Raw genomic sequence first — 13471 nt, forward strand, 5'->3', positions numbered from 1 at the left:
ATGCATGGAGGGGCACCTAAGTTCTTCAGCATTAAAGCTGAAAAGTCACCATAAGAACAGTACAGTGATAGTGCTATAAAAAATGCTATACCACCACCACATTAATACAACACTATATAGTAGGAACAATAGAATATCATATTTTGTTTCTATACAACTGAACTTTGCCATAATACAGTAGTGTCTAGCGATTCTTGCTTGGAATTGCTTTTTGGCTCCCTTTATTCTAGGTGGCCGTGTCTTAAACTAGAAAATCAGTTTCTGGTCAATAACTTATACAGTGTATTTGATGAGATATTTCAGTGAAAGCATATACTATATGTATAGCAAGCTTATGAGAAAACCCCACTGGATTGTTTTTGGGCCTTGTGAAGGTCATGGTAGCTATAACTAAAAATAGAAAATTTTGTTTCCAGTAAAAAAAGTTTGGAACGAGATAATTCAATGAAACCTGGTGTATGAAGACCTTGCTTGAGATTGCTTAAGGGCCATATAGGTTCATGGTCACTGTTAAAAAACTTTGGTTCTGAGCAATTATAACTAAAGGTTTGGAATGAGATATTTCAATGTTACAAGCTTATGTTAAAACCTGACTAGAAACTGTGTGTAGCAAGTTTATGTGAAGACCTTGATTGGGATTGAATTTGGGCATCCTAGGGTCAAGGTCAGTTACTGAAAATAGAAACTTGGTTTCCAGTCACTAACTAGAATAAGGAATAAGATTTTTATTAGAATTAAACTTATTATTGCTAATTCTTGATGCACATTAAAGGTTTGGGGAATATTGTATGTATCATTTTGAATTTTTTGTCATCATTATTCTAACATAGACTGATATAGGGGAGACTTATAAACTCTACTTGTCTTTTTAAATCGCAGGCCGAGATCTAGAGCATCACTTCGAGATCATTTACCTAAGTCGATTAAATTATATTTTTCATGTAAAATTTGCCCTTCCCTGGGGGTCATCAATTTTACATTGTGTTTACTTCAACTTTCAATAGCTTATGTAACTTATTGACGTAGGCTGTAGGTAACTATATATAATTTGTTAGTCACAAGTGTTGCAAGGAGCTTCCAAATTTTTTTGGGTTTTCTTTCTTTTTTCTGATGAATTGAAGGTGATAATGAAAAGTTTGTGGAATCCAATCCTAACTCCTGCTTACATAACCATCAAGTGATATGCCATTTTTCAAATTATATAACTTGATAAACAAACATTTCTAGAAAAGGAATAAGATTTTATTGTAAAATTAAACTTGTTGTTGCTTAATTCTTAATGCACATTTAAGGTTTGGGGAATATTATCATTTTGACATTTTTTGTCATTATCATTGTAACATAGATTTATATAGGGGAGACTTATAAACTCTTTCTGTTCAAATCGCAGGCCCACACCTTCCAAATGTGGAATGTAGAATCACTTAGAAACCTTTTACTAAGTTGTTCAAATTGTATTTTACAGGTTAAATTTGCCCTTCCCTGGGGATCATCAATGTGACATGGACTAATATAGGAAAAACTTGTATTTCTGATACATTTACCGTTAGTGTGAATTTCTTTCACAGAACAGTAGGTCTTGTTAACTTTGAAAGTCAGGTGATTTGAAGGCCAAAGGCAATAGATCCCTATGAATCCATGTTGTCTTGTTGAAAAAAACAAACTGTTTTATCAGATTCAGAACAAGCAGGTAGGCAAACATTTTCACTTATTCAATTTTAGTTTCAGAAACATAATTATAAAGTACCAGATTTTATAAAAGAAAAAGAAACCAAACCAAAATAAAACTATAACTATGTTATTTCATGGATTTTTATTTCATAATAAGCCATCAATAAATAAAACGCAAATAAATTCCTGCAATGTATGTATTAACAACACTTAAAAACCATCTATTATTTTAAGATCCTGACTAAACAAATGCTGTTGGAATAATAACATATAAAACCAAAATGGTAGTCATGGCAACAATGCCATTATAACAAGGATAGTGATAAAAGAACATAGATTTATCATAAATACTAGTTTTATGAAACAAAATGAGACAAATGGGTATAAAGTTTGTAATCTTTACTAGCTGAAACTGAAATTGACGTGTCAGCTGGACACAAAGAGCCAGGGTTCCATGCAGTCTGACCAATACTGATGGTAGCTTACATGTAACTTTTATACTTTGATATTTAAATTCTATAAACTCAGTACTATTCCAAATTCTACGGGGGCATAAAAGCGCCATAGAAAATCTTTTTTTTTACTGTGTGTCCAATCGATGGCTTTTACATGGTCACATCACATTCACACTTGATAGCTAGATTGGGCGCTGCAATATGATTTATGACTGTGTACATAAAACCTATCAGGTAAACATAAAATGGCAATCACATGTAACATAAAATGGCTATCACACGTGTAACATAAAATTACGTGTATGTAACACCAATCACGTAAACACAAAATGGCTATTGTGTGGCAACAATATAGCTATAGTGTGGGCATATAAAGCAGAAAATAAAAGATTTTGTAAGTCCTGTTTTAAGCCACTGTAAAATTCAATGCTGGGAAAATATGTAATACAAACTTAAAAGGTTAAGTGTCAACGGTAACAATCATTTCAATAGTGACATTTCAAACAATTATATAAAAACATGTATATATATATATAATTATATTGAATTTGATAAAACTGTAAAAATGTCAAAATAAACATGATGACATAAAAAAAAAATCAAAAATAATTTTTTATTTATTAATTATAACAAACCCTGTTCATGGTGGTTGAAGCAAAAGCTGTTTTAACATGTAAATATCTGATCAATTGATAACATAATCTAGAGGTGTGCAATGATCAAAATATAAATTCTTAAAAAATATTTTAAAGACACCAAAAAAATACAAGAATTAATTAATAATCATAAGAAATGATAAATGGAATTTGTTAACTGCTTGTTTTAACTGCTCAGCCAATGCAACTCTTCACTCAAACAGATAGGGCAATCAAGTGCATTATTACACAATATATGAGCCATGTCACGACAAAACCAACATAATGTGTTTGCAACCAGCATGGATCCAGACCAACCTGCGCATCTGCTCAGTCTGATCAGGATCCATGCTGTTCGCCATCAGTTTCTCTACTTGTTATAGGATTTGTAAGCGAACAGCATGGATCCTGATCAGACTGCGCGGATGCTTTTGTTGTCTCAAATGGTGAAAAAATGCCTTATTTAGGCCTCAAACACTTGTTTTTGTTCGAGAAATGTTGTTGAAAAAAGTGACCACTTTTTCAGCGCGGCCCCCCAACTAAAAGATACATCAGGGGATGTGCCCCCTTCTGTTTGGGGGGTTTGAAGGGGGGCGGTAGTCCCCCTCATTGCCAAGAAAATTTTTCACTTGTGAGAGGCTAAAAATGACCCCAGGTCGATCATAAGGTAACATGTAACCAACGCTGAAAAGCCTTTGACTCTATCTCAATCCATTTAGAAGTTGCAGCACTTTGAAATCAATTTTGATGGAAAAAATCAAGGCAAAATAGTGATTTTTGGCAATTTTGAGATGTCCCCTTGTTGCCATGGTAACAGGAAAAATAAGCCTGGGCATGTTGTTACTAAGGCAATGGTCCAGTTAACATTTGTGCCAAGTTTGATTAGTATTGAAGAAGTTTTTATAGTTTTATAGCAATTTGAACTTGTAACGGGAGACTTTTCAATGAAAACAGCCATTTTTCACAAAATGCTCATGAAGTAATGGGTTAAAAATTTCATTTTGCAAATTTACCATCATTTTACATCATAATATATATCCTACACATTTTAACTCAAACAGTGCATTCATCTACAATAATAAACTCAAAATTAAACCAAATACATAGTACATGTAATAATCATTCCTGTCTTAAAATTCTCATCAAACTATTAAAGAGAACATGTTGAAAAATCAAGAATTTTTCATTCATATTCACCTTGAGTATTTCAAAACATAAAAACAAATTCAGAACTTTTTTCATTTTACAATAAACTTTAACAACAACAAAACATTTTTTTTACAATAAACTTAAATAAGACCAAAACATTTTCTTTTTCACAATAAACTTAAATAAGACCAAAACATTTTCTTTTTCACAATAAACTTAAATAAGACCAAAACATTTTCTTTTTTACAATAAACTTAAATAAGACCAAAACATTTTTTTTTTACAATTATCCTGACTGGAAACATGTTTTTGAAAAGATAAAAGAGGGATGAGTCTGTGATTCAAAAGGAATACACACATAAAGAATAAATAACATGGCATGGGGTCACTTGAAAAATGTACTTATTAATTTAAGTACTATTGTGTATGGGAGGTAGTAAGATACATGCAAAAACACATTCCGAGAAACCTGTTTACAAAACACAATTTTTAATAACAAACAATTTAAAAAAACATTGTTGTTGTCAAAAGTTTGGTATCTGATTTTCAATGTGTTTTAAAATGTTTAAAAAAAATCTTTCTGTAAACAGTCAAGTTTGAGGGCACAACTGAATCCATATATGGGCTTTATAGCTCTACTGGTGAACCTTAATCTCATGAACCTGTCTGAACTAATTAAAGACAAAAAATATTGAAAAAAAAAACAAAACACCAATGTAGAACTCGTGACATTTTTGAGCTAGTTCAGAAGCTGCAAAATTACAAGATAAATCATTGTTGTTTTGTGATAATTTACAATATACCAAACATCATTATACATATAAGTGACTTAGTCAAGTCTGAAAAAGATTTTGTGCCTTGAATAGTTTCTGAGATAGAAAAATCATGACAAACAACACTTCAGAGACAATGATAAAGATACAAGCACCATAGCTATATTAAAACATTGAAAGAAATAATAATGATAATAGTAAAAAGGAATGTAAAGATTCATCAAATATAAAACACTGGAATGTAAAATCCTGCAACTACATGTACATACATTTAGAAACTAAAAATAACAAGAGTGCCACGATGGCCCTTGATCGCTCACCTGAGATACATTGCTTGAAAATTTTTCAATGTTAAAGACAGAAATGAGGTCACATCTATGGATTGCCAAATTTTTATCCAGTCTGTATGATTCTTAAAATATTTGTAAGATTTAATGTCTGCTATGAAATTCTTCATGACAAGTTTCTAGAAATATTGACAATGTAATTTCTCAGTAATGATGTTCCACAGGATATGTCATTTTTTTTAACATAATCTGCATATTTTTTATATCAATATTTGTAGATGTAAGCTATAAAATGCTCTCAGTAATGTAATCTAACACAAGCTGAGATCAATGTGTTTTACTGTGACCCCTGAGACATGATTTATGAAACCTTTTTTTTAGAAGACCACCAGGTGATTCTTCAATCTAAGCATTTAAGCTCTGGGCATTGTAGTTTCTGAGAAGAAGATTTTTTAAAGATTTCAATTTTCAAAGTTTTAGAAGTCTATTTTTAGCTCCTCTGACCTACTTATACATCAAACTGGAACCATTTATATAGTGTCTGAAGGCCACCTAAGGATCATTCCTATGAAGTTTGGTCAAAATCAACCATGTAGTTTACTTGTTTAGGTAAAGATGTTGTTTAAAGAAATTGTGGATAACAAACATATGCCCAATGATGGACTGCAGACACACTGTCATCACAAAAGTTCACCTCTGAGAACTTTGTGCTCAGGTGAGCTACTAGTAAAAATGAGACATTTTTAACATATTGTACCGGAATAACAAATTTATATTTGGATTTCTTATTTTAGGAAATCTTATGAAAATTTTCAATTTTAACATTTCAGTTTGCAGATCACATTTCAATGCATATTTATAGACAGGAGCTATTTTATTTATATCATTTGAGGCAATGACTGAACCGCTTTATGACATCAACATTACTAAAGTTGTTTCTTTGAATACACAATTATGCTTTTGTGACAATTTACAATGAGACCATTTTGCAACAATCAGTCAATTTCCTAAGCACATATCAAACATTTGTCTGTTTGTTTATTTTTCGGTTTCTGTTTGTATACTTTTACACCAAATTTAACATATCATTGAACTTGTCAATCTGTCTACCTCTGTCCAAAAAAAAAAACATTTTATTTTTGTTTAAAATTTGTTTAATGCTTCAATGTATAAATGTCTTCTAACTTGGAACACTTAAGCACCTGTCATAACCATTTAATCTAAGTAGTTTAATGTTTTTGTATCTTCAGCTATCTAGGTTTTTTCCTCATTTTGTCTATAACTTTCCCAGTTTCCTTGGCCCCCTCTGAATCACCAGACATCTGCTGTGCATACCTTAACTGCTGCCAGAATGGTAGAGTGTCTGGCTCTAATTCAGTACCCTGAAATATATTAAAATACTTTTGAACACACTATTACAAATCAGTTTAGTAATTGTTACATAGTCTCAATGTTTTTCTAAAAGCTGACACAATATGGACATAAAATGAATACAGGATCTCACTTGAATAAAGTTTGAAAAATCATCATAAAGAGATAGGCATAATAATAAAATTGTTGAGATCAGTAGGCCTACCACAAATATTAATGAGATAATAAACTGTTGAGATCAGTAGACCTATACTACCACAAGTATTAGTGAGATAATAAAATTGTTGAGATCAGTGGACTTGTACTACCACTAATAAATTGATTATATTGATCATCATAAAGAGATAGGCATAATAATAAATTGTTGAGATCAGTAGGCCTACCACAAATATTAATGAGACAATAAATTGTTAAGATCAGTAGACCTGTTCTACCACAAATATTAATGAGACAATAAATTGTTGAGATCAGTAGACCTGTTCTACCACAAATATTAATGAGATAATAAATTGTTGAGATCAGTAGGCCTGTACTACAACAAGTATTAGTGAGATAATAAATTGTTCAGATCAGTAGGCCTGTACTACCACAAATATTAGTGAGATAATAAATTGTTGTGATCAGTAGCTCTGTACTACCACAAATAATAGTGAGATAATAAAATTGATGAGATCAATAGGCCTATTCTACCACAAATATTAGTGAGATAATAAAATTGTTGAGATCAGTAGCCCTATACTACCACAAGACATCATAAAGAGATGGGCATAATAATAGATTGTTGAGATCAATACGCCTATAATACCACAAATATTAGTGAGATAATAAATTGATTAGATTGATCATCATAAAGAGATAGGCATAATAATAAAATTGTTGAGATCAGTAGGCATACCACAAATATTAATGAGATAATAAATTGTTGAGATCAGTAGACCTGTTCTACCAGAAATATTAATGAGATAAAAAATTCTTGAGATCAGTAGGCCTGTAGTACCACAAATATTAGTGAGATAAAAAATTGTTGAGATCAGTAGGCCTGTACTACCACAAGTATTAGTGAGATAATAAATTGTTCAGATCAGTAGGCCTGTACTACCACAAATATTAGTGAGATAATAAATTGTTGTGATCAGTAGCTCTGTACTACCACAAATAAGAGTGAGATAATAAAATTGATGAGATCAATAGGCCTATTCTACCACAAATATTAGTGAGATAATAAAATTGTTGAGATCAGTAGCCCTATACTACCACAAGACATCATAAAGAGATGGGCATAATAATAGATTGTTTAGATCAATACGCCTATAATACCACAAATATTTGTGAGATAATAAATTGATTAGATTGATCATCATAAAGAGATAGGCATAATAATAAAATTGTTGAGATCAGTAGGCATACCACAAATATTAATGAGATAATAAATTGTTGAGATCAGTAGACCTGTTCTACCACAAATATTAATGAGATAAAAAATTCTTGAGATCAGTAGGCCTGTACTACCACAAATATTAGTGAGATAAAAAATTGTTGAGATAAGTAGGCCTGTACTACCACAAATATTAGTGAGATAAAAAATTGTTGAGATCAGTAGACCTGTTTTACCACAAATAAGAGTGAGATAATAAATTGTTGAGATTTGTAGACCTATACTTCCACAAATATTAGTGATATAAAAAATTGTTGAGATCAGTAGACCTGTTTTACCACAAATAATAGTGAGATAATACATTATTGAGATTTGTAGACCTATACTTCCACAAATATTAGTGATATAAAAAATTGTTGAGATCAGTAGGCCTGCACTGCCACAAATAATAGTGAGATAATAAAATTGATGAGATCAATAGGCCTTTACTACCACAAATATTAGTGAGATAATAAAATTGTTGAGATCAATAGGCCTATAATACCACAAATATTAGTGAGATAATAAATTATTGAGATCAATAGGCCTATACTACCACAAATATTAGTGATATAAGTATTATCATGAACAATATATTTTAAGATAAGAAATAATGTAACAAATAACATTTCAATTTCAACAAGCGAATTCGTTGAATTTATATCCCCTGCCGAGTACTGGTTATTACTAACACAACAACTGAAGACATAAGGCTTTATTTATACATTTATCATGGCATAAACAGTAATATTCTTTGAACTTGATAAATATTTAGGGCAATAACAGAGCCATAACTCTGTGTTAAATAGTAATATCTGGAAATGCCAATGAGATGTATGCATACTGCATAACTAATCAAGGGCCATGAATCTGAGTTATAAAAATCTGACCGGAAAAAGGCGACTATATGCACATCTCCTCTTCGTATCCCATAAAGTATCATTGAATTTCAGCCAGTAGTTACAGAGAAGTAGCACGGAAACGATTATTGCTCTGGTTGTATACTGCATAAGTTATCAAGGGCCATAACTCAAAGTTAAAATGTCTGACCTGAACAAGGCGACGATATGCGCATCTCCTCTTGGTACTGAAGGTTCCAATAAAGTTTCATTGAATTCCAGCCAGTAGTTGCAGAGAAGTAGCGCAGAAACAAATATTTTTCTATATGCATACTGCATAACTAATCAAGGGCCATAACTCTGAGATAAAATGTCTGACCCCAACAAGGCAATGATATGTGCATCTTCTCTTGGTATTGAAGGTTCCCATAAAGTTTGTTGAATTCCAACCAGTAGTTGCAGAGAAGTAGCGCGGAAACGATTTTTGCTCTATATGCATACTGCATAACTAATCAAGGGCCATTACTCTGAGTTAAAGTGTCTGACCCATACAAGGCAACGATATGCGCATCTCCTCTTGGTATTGAAGGTTCCCATAAAGTTTCGTTGAATTCCAGCCAGTAGTTGCAGAGAAGTAGCGCAGAAACGATTTTTACTCTATATGCAAACTGCATAACTAATCAAGGGCCATAACTCTGAGTTAAAGAGTTGGACCGGAACAAGCCAAAGATATGCGCATCCCCTCTTGATATTGAAAGTTCCCATAAAGTTTTGTTGAATTCCAGCCAGTAGTTGCAGAGAAGTAGCGCGGAAACAATTTTTACTCCATATGCATACTGCATAACTAATCAAGGGCCATAACTCTGAGTTAAAGTGTCGGACCAGAACTAGCCGACGATATGCGCATCTCCTCTTGATATTGATGATTCCCATAAAGTTTCATGGAATTCCAGCCAGTAGTTGCAGAGAACTACGAAATTCGGATGGACGGACGGATGGACGGAAGGACGGACGGACAACGCCAAAACTATATCCCCCTCCTGATTCCATTGGCAGGGGATAAAAATATAACAAGCATTATCAAGATTAGAATTACATAATGTTAGAAAAACAAACCATGCATAACTGCGACATAATAAAATTGAGATAAAAATGTCAAATATATATCTGTCTCATAATGGTTCACATTTCTGCCAAGTATTTTCAAGTTCTAGTTTCAAGTTCCACTGGTTCAGACAGGAAAACTGATAAAAGATGGACAACCAAGTGCACAACATTATACACAAAATGATGGCAAGAATAAATTACATTCATGCAAACAGACCTTTCTGTATATATGTACGGCATCTCGTGCACGTCCTGTATTGACCAGGAAGTCACCATATTGAGCGTAAACATCCCAGAGGTTCGGATTCATCTCTTTTGCATGCTTGTACAACCGATCAGCTTCTTCCAAATTACCTATCTAAATTCCAATAACCATGCATAGTAAATAAATATTTGTTAGTGACATAGATACTCAGTAAGTTTCCATCTCTCTCCCAAATTTTCTTATTATGAAGCGCATAAAAATAATCTTTTTTTTTGGTGTTTTAATTAATTTTTTTATTCAAAATTGTAGAGAGTGGCAATGATTCAAAGTTTGAAACATTAATTTTTAAAAAAGGGCTGCCAATGGCCCACTCTGATCCATCACGGCAACAGCGGTGGCCACACCCGAAAGTAACTAGCCACAGCTACCTGATTGGTTCTGTCAGTAGTCATATGCTTGCCAGGCAGCCCTTTTTTATGTTTTGTTTCTGCAAAAAAATCTTATTTTTCTCAATTACAGATTAATTTTGTATTAGAGATTTTTATAACAATTAACATAATGCTTGTGTCCCCTTGCTGGTATTTCTATTGAAAAAGGGAGCCTTAATATAATAGTAATTTCTGGTTTTTCTAGAACGACAGGACAAAAACAGTGTTACACAACTTACAAAACATACAGTATGCAATCAAAACAAGAATATTAGCTCCTGATTAACAGTTTCCTTTGCGTGCAGTTATTTAAAAAAATCTTTATTACTAAGAATTACATCAGCATCTAATAATTATGATTAATATCTATATATGTAAACAGAAGATTTTTTTAAATATTGTTAACTCTTTATTTTGAAGAAAAATGAAATTTCTTAGATGGACAGAGGTACAAAAATTAACTTGCTTTTGTTCTTTACATTATTTCATTTTTTTTTTTTTAATTGTTGGTGTGGTTGAGTCAGTCCACCTAGCCAAATAGGGAAAGCATGGGTCAGTGGTTTGATCCTCGGGCCAGGGGGCAAAGTTTCTTGATGACATTTAATATCCAACATTGGTCAAATGGTCATTAATTTTGTCTATAATCACTGATTCAGAAATAATTTGGAAATAGCAGCTGATATTTGGAAATAGTAGCTGATATTTGGAAATAGTAGCTGATATTTGGAAATAGTAGCTGATATTTGGAAATAGTAGCTGATATTTGAAAATAGTAGCTGATATTTGGAAATAGTAGCTGATATTTAGAAATAGCTGCTGATATTTGGAAATAGTAGCTGATATTTAGAAATAGCTGCTGATATTTGAAAATAGTAGCTGATATTTGGAAATAGTAGCTGATATTTGGAAATAGTAGCTGATATTTAGAAATAGTAGCTGATATTTGGAAATAGTAGCTGATATTTAGAAATAGCAGCTGATATTTGAAAATAGTAGCTGATATTTGGAAATAGTAGCTGATATTTGGAAATAGTAGCTGATATTTGGAAATAGTAGCTGATATTTAGAAATAGCAGCTGATCACTTTCAGAGCAATTGGTAATTACTGGTAGTTATCCGTTTAGATATGCATGTCCAAGTTGCTCTATAAATGATATTCAAATTTGTTACAAGCTTTTATAACCTCAGTGGAGTTCCTTCCATTCTGAGCACAGTTCAATATTATTTATTTCTATTACAAAATTCTAATACTTTTAAATTTAAATTAAAAATTGTTTGAATCAAAATGGTTTAGCAAGCATTCATTACACAGAACTTAAAAATATTAGTTCTAATTTACAATGTAGCAAAAATGCACCTTTCTTTAGTTAAGATGTCAGTAAATCCATGGTTTCTTCTTTATTAATAGATCTTTTAAAGCATGTATTATCTATATGCAAGAATTATGCAATAAATGCCATGCAAACTTGTTAATTTGTTCTTAAATACCTTAAATTCCATGCCTGCTAGATTTAAAACTGCAATAACAAAATGTTTATCTAGTTTGATAGCTTGTCTGGTGTGATGTCTGGCCTTCTCATACTCCCGAATGTCAGCATATTGACTACCTAGCTTCATCTGTACCTCCGCATTATCTGTAGACAAAAAAGCAACAAAAAACCAGCAATGTAATTACAAAATATTAAGATATTTTAGAGGGAAAATAAGGAAAATTCCCCCCTTTCTCCCACCACAAGAAGCCTTGTTTAAACATTCCCTCCGAATTTCACCTCAACTGAATCCAAATTGACCCAAATGCACCATAAAAGCACCACAGTACCTCTTTGGTATTGATTATTGTAAATAAGGTCCTTTGCATATAATTTCCCCTTACTTTTACCATCAGACCTGGAAATTTTAAAACATTTTTTTCTGAGATTTTACTAAAATCTCAGGATTTTCATTGGTCAGTGTACATTCTATACAAGTTTCTGACCAATCAAATACCTGAGATCTGAGTTCGAGCTTTACAGAATTTCTTTATAATATCATTCCCAGACTCCGCTGATGAAGTCCAATATTAAAATGAATGCGTACATTTGATTTTTATCTGATTCGGGCAATCTTTTCAACCTGAAAAAAGGTCACAAAGTAACATTTATACAGAAGGTTATGGGTTAACCCAAATGTCTTATTTTCAACTTGTATTACAAGCAAAGATTGAATTGTTGGTTATAAAATCAGTTTTCTAGCAAGAACATAATAAAAGGGAAGTGATTTCTGAACTGTCTTCATACTTAAACACAACTTTTTTTAGTACATTGTCTTAAAGAAGATCAAACTAAATATGACCTTAACTCATAAATGACCATGAACTTAAAGGTCAAATTATTGTAATTCACAGTTTGTTTTGCTATAATTGGCTTTAACTTTATAAGTAATAAATGGACTGTCTCATAAAATACTTGGGGCTAGACATCAAAGATTTCATTGAAATTGAACTTCATTCGACCTTGACTCTAAAGGTGAAATTATAGAATTTTGCTACAATTGGCCATAACTTTATATAATTATGTACTTGATTCATTCTGTAACAAAAGAACTCTCATGACAAATCGGAAATTATGACTGTAAAATTATGACCTTGACCTTTGAATGGCCTTGACCATTAAGGCCAAGTTATTGAATCTAGCTTATACTGTCATAACTTAGTTATTATTATTTACTATAGATTGAATCAATATTGGGAACACTTCTGAAAACACTGACATGTTGAATGATTCAAGATCGACCTTGATCTGTAAATAACCTTGACTGTCAACGTCCCCTCTCGGCAATGGCTATTATTTCTTTTTTTTTCCTCCTTCCATTTCCTTTTTTCTGTTTCCTCATCGGAACAAAAACATTATTCCTGTAAAATTTAGTGTACCGTTACATTCTCAAAACTCTTGCCTGAGATTTGTAAACAAAACTATGACAGAGACATAAAAATGAAAGTTAAGGTAAATATTATATCTTACCTGGCAGTAATTGCACTAGTTTTTCAACGATCTTCACCTGTTGTAGTTTTAATTTCTGTTTCTCAGTTTCATCTTTACCCCTCATAGATTCTTCTATTTTCCTTTCTGAAACGATGAAAATGAACAAGAACTGTAACA

The 13471-nt window shown here is 32.0% G+C and overlaps 1 protein-coding gene across 1 annotated transcript; it reads right to left on the bottom strand.

Moving 5' to 3' along the window:
• Nucleotides 1-5023: 5023 nt before the first annotated feature.
• Nucleotides 5024-13443, bottom strand: LOC132721611 (UDP-N-acetylglucosamine--peptide N-acetylglucosaminyltransferase-like). Its single transcript, XM_060705931.1, has 4 exons — nt 13334-13443; nt 11823-11968; nt 9919-10059; nt 5024-6352 (listed from the first exon to the last, which is right to left on the bottom strand). The coding sequence occupies exons 1-4, from the start codon at nt 13416-13418 to the stop codon at nt 6221-6223; spliced, it is 504 nt and encodes a 167-aa protein (XP_060561914.1). The 5' UTR covers nt 13419-13443; the 3' UTR covers nt 5024-6220.
• Between the last annotated feature and the right edge of the window lie 28 nt (nt 13444-13471).

Source organism: Ruditapes philippinarum, unplaced genomic scaffold (assembly GCF_026571515.1).
Source record: "Ruditapes philippinarum isolate M1 unplaced genomic scaffold, ASM2657151v2 ctg1656_1_1_1_1, whole genome shotgun sequence".
Taxonomy (NCBI): Eukaryota; Metazoa; Mollusca; class Bivalvia; order Venerida; family Veneridae; genus Ruditapes; species Ruditapes philippinarum.